Source organism: Lichenostomus cassidix, chromosome 18 (genome assembly GCF_008360975.1).
Source record: "Lichenostomus cassidix isolate B80296 chromosome 18, HeHo_3.0, whole genome shotgun sequence".
Lineage (NCBI taxonomy): Eukaryota > Metazoa > Chordata > Aves > Passeriformes > Meliphagidae > Lichenostomus > Lichenostomus cassidix.
The window spans coordinates 3,318,776-3,340,096 of record NC_139498.1 but is presented as its reverse complement, the minus strand read 5'-3'; the positions used below and the strand labels follow the sequence as shown (position 1 = coordinate 3,340,096).

At 59.9% G+C, this 21,321-nt stretch overlaps 1 protein-coding gene across 11 annotated transcripts in view; it reads right to left on the bottom strand.

The window, feature by feature from the left end:
- Positions 1-21,321, bottom strand: part of RBFOX3 (RNA binding fox-1 homolog 3) — a 138,096-nt gene that overhangs the window by 3,865 nt on the left and 112,910 nt on the right. For 4 of the 11 annotated variants that reach the window (XM_085077506.1, XM_085077507.1, XM_085077504.1 and 1 more), the window contains exons 4-11: positions 15,157-15,493; positions 4,001-4,252; positions 3,283-3,420; positions 2,830-2,883; positions 2,237-2,329; positions 1,244-1,304; positions 939-992; positions 496-628 (exon numbers count right to left, since the gene is read on the bottom strand). In XM_085077506.1, the coding sequence (XP_084933632.1) occupies positions 496-628; positions 939-992; positions 1,244-1,304; positions 2,237-2,329; positions 2,830-2,883; positions 3,283-3,420; positions 4,001-4,252; positions 15,157-15,258 (887 nt within the window). In that variant the 5' untranslated portion in view covers positions 15,259-15,493. Of the gene's footprint in view, positions 1-495; positions 629-938; positions 993-1,243; positions 1,305-2,236; positions 2,330-2,829; positions 2,884-3,282; positions 3,421-4,000; positions 4,253-15,156; positions 15,639-21,321 lie in introns of all 11 variants that reach the window. The other 7 variants (XM_085077511.1, XM_085077513.1, XM_085077508.1 and 4 more) reach the window with 6 other exon arrangements.

The window sequence follows — 21,321 nt, the reverse complement described above, 5'->3', positions numbered from 1 at the left end:
AGTGAGGTGAGGACAGTGAATGGGGGAAGCTGCCTCAGCACCAAAGCTGACAGGCAAGGAGAGGCTGTCCAGGCCCCTGGGATGGAATTCTGGGCAGGGACTTGGGGACAAGTGGAGGGCACAGCCAAGGGCAGGGTGCGCCAGAGGAGGATCCCTGGGCAGGATCACTGCTGTGGCAGCCAAGTGGCTGCAGAAGGCCATGGCTGTGTCTGTAACCAATGCCATCACAGCCATGTGTGCTGGGGGAGAGTTCCCATTAAACCAACCATCCTGGCTGGAATACCATCCTGTGCCTTGGTGCACAGGAGGCTGGCGAGTGTGTGGGTCACCTCGAGGGCAGCAGCCTGGGGACAGAACCTGTGGCCAGGCAGGTGCTGCAGGAGCTGCATCCTGCTCCCAATGTGCAAGAGCCCGACGATGCCAATCACCCAGACCCGGAGCAGTGCAGCAGCACATCCCCCCTGCCCTGAGCAGGGTCTCCCCATGTGTACTCACGCGCCGTAGGTGGGGATGGGTGGCGGTGGCGGCGCAGCCCGGAAGGTGTTGTAGACGGCGCGTCCTCGTCCCCGTAAGTGTGCCCCTCGGTAGGCCACGGCTGTCCCCGTGGTAGGGTATGGGAACCCCGTTACTGCAGGAGGGAGGGGACACCCGTGGAGTTTCCACAGCAGGTCCACACAGCCCCCATGGGACATCTGTGACAGGGCCCACCCCTGCACCCCCAGTCTGGCAGGGACATGGCCCTGTGGGGATGCTGGGCAAGGGGATGGGATGGGATGGGATGGGATGGGAAGGAATGGGATAGGGGGAACTGTCCAGGTGGGGATGAAGGACAGGGAGAGGGGCCAGGGGCTTCTCACTGCACAGAGCAGTGGTGGACACAGTGCAGAGATGATGTTTGGGGAAAACCTGCAGCAAATACTGCTGCAACCCGATGTTACCTGCGTAGAATTCGGGGCCGTAGACTGCTCCCACCACTGGGTTCAGCTTCCAGCCTGTGGGCAGGGAGAGCCAGTGAGGACAGGGCACTGTCCCCACGCTGCTCTGAGGGGCCACAGCCCCATCCCCAGGCAGGAGGAGGGCATGGGGGACTGCACTCCTGCACTGGGTGGGAGTGGTTGTTCTCCCATTTGCCTGCAGGTGTGGAGGGCATTCACTGCCAGAGCTCTGCAGCAGCTGGGCAGTGGCAGTGCCCAGAGGTGCCCATGCCTGCTGCAGCCCCTGCTCTCCAGACACTGGCACTTACCGTTGGTGTAGGGGTTGGCCACCTTCTTGTTGGTCATGACACGGGCCGTGGCGTTGTTCACCTGGAGAAAGAGGGACAGGGGCTCAGTGCCTGAGGGATGCATAGCTGGCGAGGCCGTGGTCCAGGACCCACTCGGCTGCGCTCAGCGTGTGCTGCTGCTGCTTCAGATGCCGGAGCAAAGGATGCCAGCTGCACCAGAGACATGAGACAGGTCTCTGCCTGCAGCCGCCCCACCGTATGCAGACCTGCCTGTGCCTCCAGCCAGCCCAGGCCTCCATGCTCCAGCTATGAGTGTGGGTCAGGCTGGTGGCCAGTGCCCCAAGAGCTGTGGTGCCATGCTTGGGTTGAACCCTGACATGCTGCCCGTGAGCTCCTGCCCGCTTTGTTAGATGATGTTTTCCTCATCCATGGGGCACTGCTGTGACCTGCCAGGCTCCCTCTTTCTGCCCTCATTCTGCCATGCAGCTCCCAGCTTCTCACCATTTGCCAGCCACCAGTGAGGAGCTGTCGGCAAATGGGCAGAGCCGGATCCCTGTGCCAAACTTGGAGATATCAAAGCCTCCAGGGCTGGGAAGCTGCTGGCACTGCAGGTGTGGAGCCCCGATTAGATGCTCCCTCCCAGCACAGGGCAGGTGGGGATGGCATGTGGGGCAGAGACCCAGAGCTCCCTGCAGAGTGTGGGGCGGCTGTGTGGCGCTGTGGGCAGGGGGGTCTGCCAGACCCATCTGTACCAGGCAGAATGCAGCCCCAGCTGACACCCCAGCTCTCCGTGCACCCGGGAGGTTCCTCTGGGCCAGACACTCCTTGTGCCAAGCGACAACCTTCCCGGCAGCTGACACACATGCTCCCGTGCCACATTCAGGGACACATGCATATGCTGGGCACAGCTACCTAGGCCACCCAGGACCGGAGCTGCCCCCAAGCGTCCCATAGCCCGGGCAGGGGACACGCACACGCAGGCATGGCACGGCACTAGCACACTTATCTGAGCACCTCAATCTTCCGGCCCTCTACGATGGTGCCATTCAGCTTCTCCCGTGCCCGGTCGGCATCTGTGCTAGTTTCAAAAGTTACAAACCCAAAACCCTGTGAGCAGAGGAGAAAAGGAGAAAGAAAGAGACAGACAGAGAGAGGGTGTGGGGACAGAGAGAGAGAGGGGGTGAATCAGGAGAGCTGGCACAGGAGGTAAGGCTGCCACAGTGCAGAGATGAAGAGCCCAGACTGGGGTCCCTGCAAGGGCCGGGGCTCCCGGCTGAGGCCCCAGAATCGCCCATGAGCTGGGAGAAGAGTCTGGGAGAGGGGCACAGAAAGTGGGGAAGATACAACAGAGACATCCAGACACAGAGGGACACGAGCTGCCCGTGGCAGGACAGAGCGAGCCCTCTCCTCCCTCTGGTGCCAGGTGCAGGGACCCGCATGACCCCCACAGTTGGCACTGGGGCTGCCCCAAGATGGAGCACTGCATGCTGGGGTCCCAAGGGGCAGGAGAGGAGGGGAGAGCAGGTTACAGCACTGCTGGGCAACCTCGCTCCACTGACACCCTCCCCAGGACTCGCTGAACTGTGCTGGCCATGGGCATCACCCACCTTGGAGCCCCGCTCATTGAAAATGATCTCCACGTCCAGAATTTTCCCGAATTGCTGCAAGCAGAGAGAACAGAGGGGTGAGCGCCTGCAAAGCCCCTGGCCCTGCACCCAGATCTGCTGGCATGGGGGTCTGTGCCAGGCATGGGCAGAGAGCCACCTCAGGGCCCAGACATGGGGAACCCCAGGGTCATGCAGTGAAAGACCTCGTCCCTCCCATGGCTCCCACTCTGACAAGACTTGGGAAGTGTCATTCAAAATTTCATTAGCTGGCACTGCACTGAGTCCGAATGAGGGCTGGGAAGGGGACAGTGGAGGGGGACAAGAGGTCTGTGTCACTCCCTGCTCCACACGCAGGGGCTGGGCAGGATAGACCCACAGGTGAGAGTGCCAAGGTCCCTGGGGCAGCACAGAGCAGGGAGCAGGGATGGGGTGGCTGGATGAAGCTGTACTCACCCCGAACATTTGCCGCAGGTCGGGGTCCCGGAATCGAAAGGGGATATTGGAGACGTGTAACCTCTTGGGCTGCTGCTTGTCTGTGTTGTCTGAGGAGTGTAGCTGCTGGCTGTCTGTCTGTGCTGCCTCGTCTGTCTGCTGTGGGAGGCACCACTGCCATCAGTCCCTCACCATGCCAGCCCTGTGTCCCCCAGGGCATGTTTCCCTGCCCTGCACTTGGTCCTGCCTGTCCCCAGGGACACCCTGTGGTCCCCAGGCTCTGGGCAGTACCCCACGGGTGTCCCTCCATCCTGCGTGTGTCAGGGGGATGATGGTGGGGCTATGGAGATGCTCGGGGTGGGGGTGCAGACACCACACTCGGAACCATGTGGAAGGACTGGAAAGTGCTGAGCTCAGCACCTTCCTGGTGCTGCATTCCAGGCCTGTAATTGCCATGATCTCGTAGAGCAGAGCCAAGCAAGTGGATTATGAGTGATTAGAAATGATGGGAAGGCTGTGAGGGGGAGTGATGGCAGGGACACCCAGCCTGGTGCCCTGTCGGATTTAGGCCAGGCAGCACCACTGCCCCAGGACCCTCCTGGCAGCTGTGGCACTGCCCCAGGACCCTCCTGGCAGCTGCGGCACTGCCCTGGACTCCTACAGCATGACTGTCCCAGCACCCCTCAGTGCCTCTGGCACTACCCTCAGCCCAGCCGTGCGCCCCGAGCCACTGCCTTACCGGTACCGTCTGTGTCCCTGCTATGGACTGTGTGCTGGCGTCGGTGCCTGGCTGCTCCGTGTGGCTCTGTGCTGGTGTGTAGAGGGTCATGGCATGCTCCGGTACTGTGCTCTGCCCCGAGTAGTCCTGCGTGGGATGGGGGTGCGGCGGCGCGTACTCTGTGGGGATCCCGTTCTGGGGGGGTGGGGGGTACTGGGCCGGGGGGTAGGGCTGAGCCATCGCGTCCGGTGGAGCCGTGGCGTCCTGGTTACCCTGCCAAGAGAGCAGCACCATCCCCCTTAGCTGTTGGATACCCGGGCTGCCACTTGTCCCGGGATGGAGTTCTGATCTCCACAGCCAGACCCAGGCCCCTCCACCCCACTACACCCCAGTCTTTGGTGTTCCCCTCAAACCCTGGGCTGTCTCTGTGCTGTGGTGGCTCTGGGGTCATGTTGCCACCAGCTGAACCCCACTCTGCTGCTCCTAGGCCCTGACTGAACAGTGTGCTGGGGCTTGGGTAGGAAGGTGGAGGCTTCTCTGTAGGGTTTAACTCCTCAATCTGGCATATCCCTCTCCTTGGGAAGGGAGACCTGGGCAGCCCCCATTTTGGAGCCCAGCAAAGCAGTGCCCAGCCCACAGCATCACGCTGGGAGCTGCACAACACCGGCACTAGCTGGGCAGGCTGGGAGGGGGGTCAGGGAGGGATGCTGATGGTCCCTTGGCAAACACCAGACAGGGATCAATTAACTGCTAAATATTTGATTAGGCCCTTTGCTCTAATGCAGCCGGCTTGGCCGCCTCGGTCAAACGGGGTGAGCTGCACCCACGCCAAGGGCCAAGCACTGGGAGTGCAGTGTGGGGCTGCCAGGCCGCACCTCACCTGCACAGCCACCCATCCACCTACTGTCCATCTTTCCAGCCCAGCACACACCCATGGCCTCTCCCTCCTCGCACACATTATGTGCCACACCTGTGGCCAGCACAGCCACCCACTGTCACACACAGCTGCAGCCCCCAGCAGCTATCCCAGGGCCCCGTGGGGCAGCGCCCGCAGCCCCTCGGATGCTTTACAACACGCCGCAGCAGCCTCTGGCCCGTGAAATCCATCTGTGGCTCAGCCTGCGGAGACAAGCTCCTTAATTGTGTGTGTTGCCAATTTATGTTGGGTGCAGGGGGGATGCGCTGGCAGCAGCCATCCCCAGCCCGCAGGGCTGTTGTGCCTGTGAGGGTGGCAGCAGAGCCGCACCAGGGACACATGGAAATCCAGCGGGAATAGCCCCGCTGCAGATCTGCAAGTCATCGGCAGCACCGGCAGCGCCTGCCTGCGCTGACTCAGCTGCTCGGGGACGCGCCAGCCTGATGCACCTGCCTCCGTGGGCCGGGGCTGTTACACTGCAGGAGCCAAGTCCATTACCGGCACTGCCCCGGGACGGGCAGCCAGGAACTGCCCACAGCATTCGTGCCCACACCACAGGTGCTAATACTACCTGGCAGGCTGGAGGGCTCCATCCTGCGTTTGGCTGGGTCTCGGCACCCAACTCTTCTCCAGAGAGTGGGCAGACACTAACAGTTATCATGGTCACACTCCCAGGGCCTGCCTGCATCCCCAGTGCCTGGTGCCCATCCCTCCCTGCCTGCATGTGCAGGACCAGGAGCAGCCCACATCCCTCCTGCCTGCTCTCCACTGGACACGTCCTTGCTGTCATTACAGCCAGGATCAGCCGCCAACACATACGGACCAGGATGACAGTGGGCAGGCGGACACAGAGGGAACACAGGGATTGTCCCCACCTGCTCAGGGTCTTGGGGCCTCCTGACCCCTTGTCAGCCTGTCCCAACAGCCACACTCATATCAGTTATTAATTTGGGCTGTCGCAGTGCCTGTCAGCCCAGGTATTATTTCATTCAGGGACCATTAGGTTCCCCTGGTTGCTGTTCATGGCGCTGGGGCTGCAGGTGCTGCAGAGACGCAGATCCACGGCTTCCAGAGCCTCCTGTCCGCTTCCACTGCCTGGTCAGCGCCACTGGGGACACAGCTGCTTGATTGGAGTGGCTGTGGGTGAGGGTCCCACGGGGAGGGGAATGCTAACGGGTTTGGCTGTGTGATGCCTGTTGACATCAAGCTGCTCAGTTCCACACCCCATACTGCCCACACCACTGGAACAGCCCTGTCTCCAGGCAGCCCCGGGATACCAGCAGGACTGTGGCATGACCCCGTGCTGAAACACCATGGCCCCGGGGATGGCAGCAGAGAGGCTGAGACAGGGAGCCTAAATTCCCCTGCCTGGTTTCCCCTGTGCAGTGTTCCCCATGTGGTGTCCTCTGCCCAGAGTCCCTGCCGGGTGTCCTCTGTGCAGTGTCCCCCGCCCTGCCCACGGCTCAGTCTCGCACCACCAGCCCTGCGCAGTGGCTGCCGCAGCAGGCAAGAGGTAGATATCATCTTTAGCTGATTAAATGTCCCTCATTAACGAGTTTCTTTAATTAATGAAGTTTTTTTGTTTGCTCCACTTGCTTTCTCCCCCCACACTCTGCCTCCTCAGCACAATCCAGGCCATTTCCTTTAGAGTCATTTAGCGCGTGGGGCTGGTTCCTGCCGACACCGCATTTTGGTGATTGTGCCTGTCAGCTCGGGGCTGACGACGCCGTTTCCCACATTTGCTCCTTTTTAAGAAAGTAACATGCCAGGAGCCCCCCAAATGACAAGGACGGGACGGAGCAATCAGCAGAGTGAAGAGCCCTGTGCTAGCGATGAGGCAGCCACCAGCCATGAGCACCTGCGCTGGGCCACCAAACGGTCACGGCACATGTGTAGCTGGGCTGGAAGCCACATGTGGAGAGCCAGAGCAGTTGGAGAGGGAACACAGTCCTGTCACAACATACTTCCCCACCCTGACAGCGGTCCTCACTGCCTGTGGCTGTCCTGCTCCTCCCACTGGGAACCAGACACCTGCTGCTGGGGGGGAAAGAAGCACCCACAGCACCACAGCATCCACAGAGCCTCCCATGGTGTTCCTGCAAGCTGCAGAGCCTCAGTAGGCATATCCTGCAGGCACGGCTGCCAGGGAGTGCAGGCAGGGCAGGGCGGGCAGAAAGCACTTTGCTATGACCTGGACTGGCTCCTGCCTGCTTGCTGATGGCAGGGCACACCTTTGCCTCGTGATGAGGGAGCCTGAGGTCACTGCTGGGCACAGGGAAGGGTGCTCAGCAATTCCCAATGTCTCCTGTGGGGGACCTGCTGTGCCCACCAGCAGCAAACTGGGAGACTGATGGGAACATCTGCCCTTACGCCTGCTGCTCCGTAGCAGGGTGGTGTGGCACTGTGCTGAGCAGCAGAGACAGACTCAGGAAATGCCCCAGTGGACACAGAAGGGTCCTGGCATGGTCCACGGTATCCTGAACCCACACAGCATCACCGTGCCCAGCACAACTCATCTGCGTGACAGACGCAACGTTCCCCCTTCGATCCAGCCGCTCACTCATGCTAATGACTGTCAACATGGAACAGAGGCCGTGAAGGGGAAGAAAATTACTCCCTGAAAGGAATTGACTGATCCCTGTCATTTCTCACAAAACCACTGACCTGTAAATATTTCATTACCCCAAAAGCTGTGCCATCCATACAAAGCAGTGCCCAGCCCTGTGCAGGCACCAGCCGCAGAGCTCCTGGCTGCAGGGCAGTGGGGTCAGAATGCCCCAAAAAGGATAAGCCCTGACCACCATGGGGATGTCAGAAGGTGGTGGGGGGTTGCTTATCCCCACAGTGGGACAACGATGATCCCACAGAGAGCTGGGGGGCATGACAGGGATGGACCCTCTGGAAGAAGCAGAGAAGGAGTGAGGAGCTGCAGCGACCAGTGGCAGCAGCTGCCACACTGAATGTCTTCATCACTGAAGTGCGGGGAGGGGTGAGAGGTTGGTAATGGCATTTGCCAGGAATGCTGCGGTGGGAAAGGAGTGCTCCTGCAAGCAGGCAGGACCTGAGGGGGAGGAGGAGGAGGAGCAGTGAGGGAAAGCAGGGCAGCCTGTTGGCATGGGAAACACCATTCTTCTGGGCTGCCGTACACTATCCCGACACTCTCCAACCCCCGGCTCTGCTCCTGCCTTTGGCCCCCCTGAGTCCCAGCTGACTGAGCAAGGCACACTGCTGCCCTCTGCCCATGGGAGCCTGGGGAAGACAGGTGGAGTGGTGGTGACCGTGTGACATCCAAGAGTGGGGATGAAACGCTGGCCTGGGCACACATCTGTACACGCGTCCCCATCACCTCTGTCACAGGGCAGAAGAGGCCACAGTCCGGCCCCAGCTCCTGCCTCTGCCAGCTGGAAACTTCGGAGCTGAGGCTGCATGAAATATTCATGAAGTAAATGGTGCAATTTCATCTGCATTCAGCCAACTTCATGTATATTTCAGGGTATTATGAAATGATAATGTTGTGTAACCGAGGCGAGACGGGGGTGCTTGGGGGAGCTCCTGGCCACCCCCGCCTGCACGACCGACAGTTCCCAGCTCGCCATGTACCGGTGCCGCTGCACCGAGAGGGACCGACGGCTGCGTCACCACCGGAGACATGGCAGGATCAGGCACAGCGGCGGAAGGAACAGAGCTCCTGGATGCACAGCCCTCTGGCTCCCTCCTGAACAGGGCCAGACATTGCCAGTGGGACCAGGGCTCACCCACGGCAACTCCCAGCATTGCCAGCAGTGCCAGTGCACACCTGCAGCAGCCCTCAGTGGCATTCCTGGCACAGCTGTGCCTCCAGGCACACTGGAGCGAGTCAGACCTGGTTTACGCAGTGTTGGCCGGGATTCCCAGCAGTGTTTGGTCCCCAAAGGCCACCAAAAGACTGGGACAGGTGGCACACGAGGTACAAGCTAGGCTCCAGAGCCCAGGGATGAGCTGGAGACAACCCGAGTCCTCATCAGCATCCTTCTGAGCTACCTGCTCCTCCTGAGCTCTGCAGGCACCAGAATGTCAGATGCGGGTGCCCATACATCGTGTGGCTCAGTGGTGACCAGTCTGCTGCTCCAGTGGGCCTGGGGGCAGCTGCTATGTTTCCCCTGCTGGAAAGGGCTGGGGCTCTAGAACCCTCGTGTGGAGATGCCAGAGCCCAGCTGCATCCAGAGAGCTCCAGATGCTGTGAGCAGTGGGATGAATGGCCACATCCACCGGCCTCATACTACCCACAAGCCCCACATCGGCTCCACTGCCATCCCCACATCTGGCCCAACAGCTCACAGGGCTCCAGGAACCCAGCTGAACCCTGGTCCTGCACCTGAAGAGCCCGTCACACCCCAGAGCCCACTCACAGACCTGGTCACTGTCACATCATCGTCGCCATGCTGAGGCTCTGACACAGCTGCATGTGGCACTTGCTCGCCTGGTCAGTGTGGACACTCAGGGCACCACAGACCCATGTGTGTGCCCGGACAGTGCTTGCATGCAGCCCTCTCTAATAGGCAGCCAGGAGCATAATTTTTCCTCTAATTACATATTCAGCACTTCTGAGAAAATGAGATTTTGGTAATTCAATTGGACTGAGAAGCAGCGCTATAATAAAATGAAATTTGTAACAATCGCGCAGTTAAATTAGTTAAATGGAGAGGAAGGAGCTGTGGAAAATTGACCCCTCGATCTCCTAAAGACTAATCAGACATTTGAACTGGGTTGTGCTAACAAAGCCCCCGGGGTGTGCGGCACAGAGTGAGGGGAAACCAGAGACGTCACGAGAGAAGAGCTGGAAAACAGCCGGGACCTTGTGCCGCAGAGGAGGTGCCCCTGGTCCAGTCCTGGGGTGGGACAGGATGGTTTTGGCTTTGGGAGCGTGACAGGTATGATGCTGGAGCCATGCCCTCTGTGGCACTGGCCATTGCCAGGGCCTGGCCACTGGGTCCTGGCAACGGACAATGCCATGGAGGCCACTGTCCCCACCGGCTCCTGGACACACACAGCATCCTTGCTGGGTGCACAGAGGGTGGAGTGTGGTCCCCTTCTGCCAGTGGGGACCATAGGGACATGGGCAGACATGCCTGGCAGTGGGACCAGTCCTGAGTGGGGACAGCCACCACAGGACACCTGGACAAGGATGGCACACAGCGCTGGGCTGGTGGGGGGAGAGGCCTCCCATGGGCTGGAGGGGCTCTGCGGCAGGTACAACGTAATTAGCCTCAATATTTATCTTGTTGTTCGTCTTTTCTATTTTTTCTTGTAAAAGAAAAGGAGAAAAAGACGAGTTTCTCATTTGCAAGTTAATTAGTCTAATTACCTCTAATTAAGGGCTCCCCACACAATGCAGATCACAAATAAGCTGCCACTGTCGCCTGCTCCAACTCTTCTCTCCCCAGTTTTGATTTTTCACAGGAGCTGTTTGAAGGCTGTGGCTGGTGCCGCAGTGGGGAGATGCAGCCAGGGATGAGGGGGACAGATGTGGGGTCTGTTCCCACCAGCACAGCACACCCCAGCCATGACCCACCCAGCCTGGCCGAAATGATGGGGATGGGAATATGCTGGAAAACACCAGACTCTACAGGTGCTGACCCTTCCAGGTCCCCCACCACTGCCTTCCCTGTCAGCACTGGCCTGCACCAGCCAACACCAGAGCTGGCTGGATGCTCAGGGGCAGAAAGTGAGAACCCAGGTGTGGACACTGGCTGGGCACAGCAGGGCTTGCATGGAATTTGGGAATTGCACCCGACTCTTGGCAGGCAATGCCCACAGCACTGTGGTGGCCACCACAAACTCTTCACCTGCTGGGATGCTCCAGGCAGTGGGGGACACATCTGCTCCCTCCTGGTGACTGGAACACCGAGAAGGTGGCGCAGGTTAAAGCCCTGCCAGGGTTGCACATGGGCAGTAGAGGGGTAAACCATGCAGCAGCCCACAGTTCCCAGTCCACAAATCCCAGCCTGCAGTTCCCAGCCCACAGCTCCCAGCCTGCAGTTCCCAGCCCACAGCTCCCAGCCTGCTCAATGGCACTGGCATGTCACTGGGTCAGCAGCCATGGCATGGCCTGGACTGAGAGCCCCTGACCACATGCTGCTAGACTCACACCAGCACTGGGAAGATCCAGCTCCTTCCTTGGACATTTAGTTCCCTCTTGTGCCCACACAGCCTTCCCAGCCTTCCCAGCACTGGCACTTCCTCACAGCTCCCCACACCCTCCCAGCATCCAGCCCCACACCGGCCAGTTGCACTGAAGTGACTAATGCCCTTCCTGGAGGGGCTGCAGTGCTCCTTGGTGTCCCTGGCTCCTCCATGGAAAACCATTATTCCACAGACAGAGTACTCCACACACAGGAGACCCCATCCCTGTGGGGAGAGCAGCCAGGCAGCTAAGTGACCCTGAGGCTCCCGGAGCTGTCCAGGGTGCCCAGCTGCAGCACCCAGCACGCCACCCAGCCCTGTCTGCAAACTGTGGAGCTGGCCTGGCCTGGGGGCTGCACAGGAAAATCATGTTTCAAAAACATTTTCCTATTTGGATGCTGGTTCCAGAGCAGAGGCAGCCCTGGGGCTGGGGGTGGTGGAGCCGGTGGGGGTAGCCTGCACCCGCTCTCCTAATTAGCCTTTCTTTGTTAACAACCCCCCCAACCGCATGTGATGCTTTAAAGAATGACAGATACTAAATCTAATTTAATCTACTCATTCACCCATCACTATAGCACAAAAATAGGAATATACCTATAAAAAGAGCATTGCCAGGCAGTGTGGGCCAAAATCACAGCTATTGTGGGAAAAGCAGCTTTGCAAAGCTAAATATTAATGTCAGTGTTTTCAATATAAAAAAACTCAAACCAGAAAACATGGTTTTTGGGGCTTTAAGGCCTGTCCTCACTGCGTGGGGCAGCTGCCATAGCATGCCCAGAGTCCTGAGCTGCCGTGCCAGGTCTTGCATGCGTGCGACGCACGAGCAGGGGGAGAAACCCGGTTTGAAACGAACCCGCTGCTGCAACACGCGACAACACTGCTCGGAATAGACCTGCTCCCTAAAAATATAACATGCTAAACTTGGCAGCAGCACTTTTGGAAAGGAATTTTCCAAGCAGGATTTGCAGAGGCTGTTTCCCGGCGGGCCAGGCACTGCTTAGCCAAGTCTCCTGTGCCATGGTGTGACTGTGGGCACCGGGGATGTTCCCAGCGAGGAGCATCTCAGGGACAGCACTGCAGTGGGGTTCAGCACACTGTACATCAGCCTGTGCTGGGGTCAGACCCGCATGTGGCTGGGTCTGCAGCTGGGGTAGAGCACTGATGCTGATCCTCAGAGCCTGGGTCTGCTTTGGATCAGTACCAAGACTTGTCCTGCAGCCTTCACCTGCTCACTCACAACAGCAGAGATGAGTTTCAAGTAGTGACTGATTCCTCTGTTAACAAAACGAAACCACCGAAATGTCCCTTCACACCCAGATCATCACTGAGCAAGAGCCAAATGTCCCTGCCAAGCCCCACTGAAAGACACAGCATTCCCACTGGGCCAGGCTGCTTTGCTGCAGACATGCAACCACCCTCCTGTGGCCCCTGTGTTCCAGAAGTCCTGCTCTTGGAGCATGGCAGTGCCAGGGGCAGTTCCTGGATGCTGTGTGGCTGCACCACCCAGAGTGCCACGGACCACGTCTCTTGCAGCCAGGCCAGGGCGGCCACATGGGGAGAGTGGAGCAGAGTAGAGTGAGCTGAGAGGCACCCACAGGACCTGGAAGAGCCACTGGCACTGCTGAGTCCACCCTGGTGCTGGAAGAACTGAAGTTTTGTTGAGAGCTTCATTACTTAGTCATTCCTTCAAATCCCAACAAAGCTGAAAACGCCGGGGCTGGGAGCTACAAAACATAAGCAATTGGGAACCAATCCAGCCCATGCCACAGGCTCCTGCTAGGGAGAGCACTGTCTGAAGAGGATGAGGGCAGTTACTACACGCATACCTCGGCATGCCCCAGCTCTTGACCAACTGGCCAGCCCAGCAGACTCACTCCTGGTCACTGGCTCAAGCACTATCATGGTATATGTCCACCCTACAAACCCATACATAGACAGGGACTTTTAACCCAGGGAGTGAAAACCAAATCTCCCCAGACCCCATGGCACAACCAGCTCAGGGAGAGTCAGTTGAATGCTCTCAGGTGTCCCTGCTACACAGAGGTGAGCCAAGCCAGCTGGCCAGAGGCAGCTCTGTGGTGGGCAGGTGCCCACAGGCAGAAGCAGCATCACTCCCCGTGTGCTCCTAGTGTGCAGGCTGCACAGGTGGACACGTCTAAAATCCAGAGCAAATTCAGAGCTAAAGCAGGTGCCAGACACACCCTTTGAGGGGCCCAGCAGCAGCGCATGCCCTGTGTCCCTGCCCCATGTGACAGCCACCAGCGACATCCCTCTTCCTGACGCCTCGTTGTGACATGCACCAGGAACACCCGACTGCAAGCTCCGGGTGCAGAACCTCAGCAGAGGATAAACCCCAGGAAGAGGACAGAGATTTTCACCTCCATCGTGCTCATAAGCTGGGTGAAAACCCAACTCCAAATCCTGTAATAAAACCCTCCTCCTGGCTTGCAAGTCCGGAGCTGCTGCCAAGGAGCAGGAGGCTTCTGGGAGAGCAGGGAGGAAGAGATACAGAACACAACGGTCAAAGCCAGGCAGGGTGATGGAACTGGGAGTTGCCAGGTGCAGAGCCGCACATCCAGGGAAGTTGCTGCTTCCCAGGGACCTCCAGCTCCACTTTGCCCAGCCCTGTGGGCACTGAGAGCACCCGTCTGCCCATCATGCTGTCGCGCCCGTTGCCACCAGACCCAGGCCAGTCCATGCCAGAGTGCTCTGCAGGGCAAGAGATCACCACAGCTGAGCCCCTTGTGTGGCCAGGGACAAGGGGATCCCAGCTGGAGGGGGACATCTTCCACACTGCAAGAGAGACCCCAGGCCCTGCACTGGCTGCCAGACCATGTGCTTCCTTCATCAGGACGGAAATCATCCCCTGGACAGGTGGGGGTTCAGGGACAGTTTTTGCTCAGTGTCAGATGTGTAGTAGCCACAGGGACCTCAGTGCAGCCCTGGGAAGCCAAGACCGAAATCCAGCACAGCCCTGGCTCTCCCCCGGCTCTGCCCGCAGCAGGGTGCAATAAATCATGCACCCGCCTCGGCTGCCCCTGCCGCAGCCCCCGCATGCCCTGCTCATGTAACCAGCAGCGGCTTCCCCAGCCCCACTGTCAGTGCGGGAGACAGTGACCCTGGGCCTTGCCATATCCACCATCACCAGCCACACTCTGGCCACGATCTCACTCGGACACTGGCCACAGATACGCCAAGGGACCAAACACTCCATAGCCCTTCACGCTGGGGCGGAGGATTGGCACCTGTGTGCCTGTCCTCGCCGTTGGGTGAACCGTGCTGGCCACGCCAAGTGCAGGGAGGATGCCATGAATTTTTAAACTCCTGAAAGCACAAATGGAGTGGTTTGCCTGGCTGGGAGATGGGATTTCCGACGCAGCACAGAGGCATTTGAAGAAGATGCTGCCTCTCCCAAGCTGCGCTTCCCCTGGGATGATGGGCCCGGAAGCCTGGCACTTGGGGTCCAGCGCAGGAATCAGGGCAGCCCTATGGGACAGCAAAACCTTGGCCAGGGTGAAGGACCAAACCAACAGCCTCAGCACCCTCCATCTGGGCCGCCTAAGCCTGGCACCCACCTGGTGCCACATTCCCCAGTCCCTCTGCAGCACCGTCCTGTGACAGTGGAACAAACCCATGCATGCCTGACCGCATGGCCCAGCTGTAGACACGCACAGTGTGAGCACACACACGCATATGTGCACACATGTGTGCACACACAAGCTCATCACCTTCCCTTCTCTCTGGAGGCTGCTCAGGCCACGCAGGAGCCTCGTTCCTTTATCCGAGCATCCATCATCGCCAAGCGGCAGCAGTGCTGAGGCGGGGAAGCGCTGGACCCGCGCCGGCAGCTCTGCCTGCCGCACTGCCCGCGCCTCTGCCCTGGCCGTGCTCCCGCCACCTCAGCGGGAAAACCACAGAAACCCCCAAAAGCTGCAGCCGAGGACCCGAGCCGCCACCGCAGCGCAACTCCCGGTGCCGCGGGGCTGGAGTGGGGAGGCTGGGAGGAAGCTGTCAAGCTCTTACCCTCTGCCGAGAGGGAATCAGCCAGAAACACGTGTGAACCGGAAAGCAAAAAAATCCCCCGGAGAGGGTGGCTTACCTGTTGGAGGTAGAGGAAGGCTGGAGGACAGGGGAGAGAGTGAGGAAGCATGCCTGAGTTGGAGACAAGGAGGCAGCCCGAGTTAGCCATGGAGCACAGCATGTGTCGACAGGTAGCCGTGGAGCTGTTCGCGGGTCCGTCCTCTTCCGCACACTGCTATCCACCGCTATCCTCGTCTTCCCGGCTGGCCCCTCGGGCTCTCCCCTCCTCGCCGTCCCTCCCGACCCCTCGGCGCTAGTTAGGAGGGTTCATCTGCGGCAGGCCGGCCGCGCCGCCGCCGGAGCAGCGCTCGGCTCTTCACTTCGGGGCCATTAGACACTGGCACTGAGCGCACGGTCTGCAAAGGGTGTGCGTGAGCCAGAGCGGAGCGGGAGAGAAAGGAAGGGGAGGAGGAAGGAGAGAGGGCTCGGGAGCGAAATAAAAGGGGTGGGAGTTGGAGGAGGAGGGGGAGTCCCCTGTGCATTCAGACATCAAACAGAGCTCTGTATAAAATGAAGAGAATCCGTAATGACATGAGAACAGCTGATCCCGCACTTAACCCCTCCACCGCCGCCGCTTGCAGATGGCTTCCCCGCCGCCCTCGCCACCCGGCCACACGCTGGGGAAGCAGCCGGGCAGGATGGGGCCGAGCGGGCAGAGCCGTCTCCCTTCCCGGTGCTTGCTCCCAGGGGAAGAAGGGTCTTACCGGGAGTTTCGGTGGTGCAACACCGGTGCCGCGGGAAGTCGTGCGGAGCAGCCGGCAATTCCAGCCGCGCAGCCCCCGCGGTGGCAGGGCTGCCGCGGGACTCCCCCATGCACACACCGCCGGACACGTGCACACGCGCCACGCTCTCGGTGGGAGCCGCCGCGGCGCTGGCGGGGACGCGGGAGCCATGCAGCAGCCCCAGCTCCGCCTCCCCGGGAGCCACCGACCCGCCGCTGCCTGCAGCCACGCATGGCCTCAAAGCCACGCTCCGCCACGGGCCTGCGCCACCGCGGGCAGGGCCGGCAGCCCGCAGCATTCATTCCCTGCCGGAGGAGCCGCAGCCTCACCGCCGCCTGCGTGCTCCGGGCAGAGATGCTCAACCCCGCCGAGGTGTGGGAGCCCCGGGCAGGGCCCTGTGAGCCCCCCATCCGCCTGCCAGCCCCACAGGTATGGAGGGCTGCGGGGATCCCTGCACCTGGGGGTGACATGAGAGGCTCTGCCCACTGGCACTGGCTTCCCTGCACTCCTGGGAGTGATGGGGACCCTCTGCCACGGGAACCATCTGCTGGCGGGCAGGGGTCAGCCCTGGCAGAGCTCGAGAGGTGTTTTGGTGTTTCCAAGGGGCCTGCGGTGCTGCAAGCAGCCCTGACGCATCCACACCACACTCACCGCTGTCACAGCTGCCATGGCAATAGCCTACATGCCAGTGCCCGCGAGGGATGGCCGGCGTGGACACACACATGTGCTCGCTCGGGTCCCTGTCCCACCAAGCACCTCCACCCGTCAGCAGCCCTGGCACTGCCACGGGGGTCCCTCCCTGGTGCCCCACACTTCGGCGCTGCATCATGCCCGGCTCCGGCGCCATGGCAGCACCGAGGCTGCCAGAATGGCGCTGTGCTGGGGCATGTGGGAAACGAAACCTGGGCCCGGCTCAGTTTCCATCTTGGCCAAATGTGATGCACAAAGGCAGGGCTGTGCCAGCAGCTGCTGATGCTCCGTCTCTGCCGGAGCCTCCAGCACACGACCAGCCGTTTGGAGCTGGGATTTTCCACAGTATCCCCAGGCAGAGTGACATGCTGCAGTGTCCTGGTACACTAGCAGCAGTTCCTGCCTCTGCTGCAGACACTCCAGCGCAGCAGCGTGTGGCACGGCCGGCCCGGAGCCACGGGGAAAACCTGCTGCAAACAGCTCGGGAAGAGCCATCCTGAGAACGTGGTGTATGGGGCCAAGGGGGTGCCAGCCCCTCCCAGGGCGTCCTGAGAGTGGGGGGACCACACTCCAAAGGGACTGCAAGGTGCCAGACTGGGGAGGGACTGCCAGGCCAGGGGGAGGCTTTGTCACCACCATCACCTTGTGGTACTGGGTGCCGAAAGGGTCCATCAGTGACATCTGCTGCCAACAGCATTCCTGGGCACTGATGCCTGTGGTGTCCCACCATGGCTGCTCCCCTCCAGCTCCAAGGACCACAACAGATGCAGGGATGCCCCTCTGGGCACACCGCAGTGCTCAGACCCCACAGTCCTGCTTGTCTCCAGCTTCCCTTCCCTGGGACCCCCCTGCCCATGATGCCATGCTCTCCTGTGCACTCCAGCATCAGCTCTGTAAGGGACAAGTGCATCTTTCCACAGCCCCTCCAGCAGCTGAGAGGAGAGGGCCTCCCCCAGGAACCTACATGCACCCAAGCACCACACAGACCCTGGAGCAGAGCGAGGGACACCCTGAACAAGCCAACAGGCAGCTCCAAAGGCCCTGGGTTGGTCTGACTCCACCACAGCTCCTGGAGGTGACAAGGGCAGGGCACTGCCTGGCACACTGGCCTTGCAGTGCCCAACTAAGCAAGCCACGTGAGGCAGGAAGCGGCTCCAGGATGAGGTAATCTGCCCGTCCTCCCCCGCCGGAGCCTGGCTCCGGCCAGGGTGACTCAAAGGCATTCCTGGCTGGTGGCAGCACCACAAGCACTGGCACTGGCCTGAGCCAGCAGCGAAATGGGCACAGCTCTGGGAGCTGAGGAGTGTTGGAAGTCTCCTCTCTCCCTCCTCCCGCCACCACCAGTGCGTGCCTGGCTGCAGAGATGCCCCTCTGCAGCAGGGAGCCTGAGGGACACTGGCTTGCCTGGCAGGGTGACACCAATCCCCCAGTCAGCTCTAGTGGGAAACACCTTGCCAGCCACCACTGTCTGGTTGCCCTCACCCTGCTGCTCGCAGTGACACTGTGCCACAGTCCTAGCCAACAGCACGGGTGGTGGCACCAGGGCTGTGCCCAGCCCCGTGGAGCTGCAGCCCCGGAGGAGCACCTCCGAAACTGAAGCCTCCTGGAATGAAAGTTTATTTATCTGTTTAATTAAGATGCGTTCACCAGGCACACAGGCCCCGTTCCATCTGTCTCACTTACAGCCGCGTCCCAGTAAAATTAAACCTAATAAATATCAGCAGAGGGAAAGCAAAGGGCACGTGTGAGATATACGATCAAAGGCAGAAGTTGCATAGGGCTGCAGTTCTCAGCACATCTCTCTCTGCCCTTCGGGGCTGGGCTGGCGCTGCGCTTCCCCGCGCAGGATGGGGCTGCCTTTCCTTCAAATCAGCACAATTCCCAGTTTTTTATTTATTTTAAATGAACCCTTGAAGGCTCCTTGGTTTAGTTTTCTGGAAGAGGGAGAACAACATGGCACTGGGACAGGAGTGGTCTTGGCCACTGTTCTGGTGCTGGAGCCAAGGGACAGAGCCTGCACTGGGAGCATTGGTGGACACAGGCCCCCCAAACCACTGCGGGAATGTGCCAGGGACAGTGCGGCACATCTGGCTGCTCCAGGCACCCAGGATGTACCTGCCATGCAGTCGTGAGCTGCTGGGAGGTGCCCAAGGGAGCCAGTGCGGTGCTGTAAGCTCCTGAGGAAATGCCAGAAAAGCTCAGCTCTCCTCCAAGACACACTCCACCATTTGGAAACTTTATCTACCAGGAACGAGGACTAGAGGTCTGCCCAGAGCCCCGTCCCCCCAGCCCCCCTGAGCACGAGGCGTCATGCTGGTCGGCGGTGCAGCATGGCTGCGGCACATCCAGGTGCCAAGGGTCGTGCAAACGCTGCACCAAGCCCTGAGCACGCGTCAGAGCTGCTGCCTTCCCAGGGTTGTCCTAACTCCATGTCCAGACTCTGACCCACAGGATGCAGTGGGAAATCCAGCGCCTGGCACTGTGGTCTTTACTGGGATTCCTCCCAGTCCTCTCCCAGCAGAGAGGGACGATGCAGTGCCAATGGCCCTGCTGTGGGGGCACAACGCACTGCCATGAGGGGACTGAGTGTCCCAGGGGCTGCTGGTGTCTGGTGTTTCACAGGACCCCGTGGTCCCCACAGCACAATCCCACAGGGCAAAGCCGGATGCTGATGCTCGGGAGAGCTGCCAAGGAGGGCTGCAGATCAGGCAAGATACAACCTTTGCCACGAGGGCTGGCAAGATTGGACCAGTGAGATCAGGTGCTCCAACCCCCTGGGGTCATCCTGCGAGCGCAGTGCTGGCGGCCCACCAGCACCCAGGGACAGGGCTACCAACCTAATCCTCTCCTCCCACCCACTCCAAAATGCCCCCAAGCCACGGCATTCATTAATTAAAAGCTCATTAGTAGTTATTCATAGACATCAAGCAATTAGATGAAGGCATTGACAGATCTGAGCTGCTGTGCGGCAAGGAACGTCCCACAGCAAGGAATGTCCATGTGGCAAGGAAGGTCCCATGTCCCCAGTGCCTCGGCCATAGGGATGGTCCCAACATGGGGCACAGAGCAGGACAGAGAGAAGGGATTGACAAGTCTCCTTGGCATCCTGTTAAACCTTCTCTCAGTCTTTCCCTTCTCCTTTCTCCTCCTCCTCCAGCAGTTCTCAGAGGTCACTGGAGACACTGCCTGCTCTGAATTCCCAAAGATAAAGCACCCAGGTATGACCTTACCAGGTGAGGAGGGGACTGTGACCAAATCACAGCCAGTATCTGAGACAGCAGCTGTGGCAGTAGGAGGGGAGCAGGAATGCAGAGAAAGCACATGGAAGTTTAACGGGATCCAGGGAAAAAAACCACCTCACTGAGATGTTCCTGACCCACTGCAGGGGGAGCAGGATGGGGCCAGGGGATCTGTCAGCCTCTGGCCAGGGATGCCAGCACAATGGAGAGCAGGAGAGTGGCTGGGCTGGCATCTGGGGATGTTCTGTGGCTTCCCATGTCACCCCTCCATTCTCTGCCCTTGAGCCACACAGGCAGGGACGGGACCCTTGGTGCTGTCCACAAAATGGCACCTACTTGCAGCCATCCTGTGTCCCCCATCATCCAGCACGAGCAATTGGTGCACAGGGACCTCCAGCAGCTGGTCACATCCGTGCTCTGGCTCCCTGTGGGAGATGCAGCAGCTCCCACGGGGATGCAGTTCACACCCCTGGCTGGGCAGGATGAGCCAGAGCCTGTCACTGTGCTTCTGTCTGTGCGGCCCTTCCTGAAGCCCTATCACTTGACAAAATATTTACATGAAATGGCAATTAGGCTCCCTGGATTTAATGAGAATTAACCTGCAGCAACAGCACCGTGGCAGAGCAGCTGCTGCCGAGCACCTCGAGCATATGGGCCAGGTGGGCAGTGCCAGGGGGCCATGGCAGGGGAAATGGCTGCACCATGCTCCCAGGGTCACCAGGGCCAGGGCCACTGCCACCACCAAGGCCAGGGCCACCACCACGGCCAGGACCAGCGCGGATGGAGGAGGAGGAGGAAGGAATGACGGAGGGTGACACAGGACTAATGGAGGATGATTCAAGGAAGGAGCAACTGCAGACCAGGAACCCAAAATGCTGCATTCCCAGAGTCCCCCTCTTCCCTCAGACCAGCTCCACTGCCTGACAAAGGGTTCCCAAAGCACCCTCTGAGCTGGCAGGCAGCTGTGCCTCACAGGCTGCCAGAGGGCTTTGGCAGAAGCCCCTAGGGTGCCAGCACATGGGACACAACTGGAGGGGTCCAAGCAACCCCAAGCAGGGGTGTGTGTGTCATGGTCAGCGTGGGCACTGGCACCAGGCTGGGACCCACCTGAGCAGCAGACAGGTGAGGTGGGCATGGGGAAGCCCCAGTTTGAAGGTAGTCCGGAAGCAAACACTCCCTCCTCATTATAGGACTTTTTAAATGCACAGACAGGATATTAGTGTTAAACAGGCACTGTGACCCAGGACAAACTTTATAAATTGTAGTATTTGCAGACCCCTTTTTCCCCTTGCCCCACACACTCTTAATTTCCCTGGAATTACTGTTCACTTCAAGACATTTTGCTTTGCCATCTCAGCCCGTTGAGGTGTCGATGACCGAGCCACTGGCTGCCATCAGCCACCACAGCGCTCCTGCCATGCAGGGACACCAGACCCTCTGCTTCCTCCCACGCCCACGATGCCAAGAAATGACACTCACTGCTCCACCGGGAGCACAGCCCTCACCTGGCCCTTCCCAGCAGAGCTGGGGATG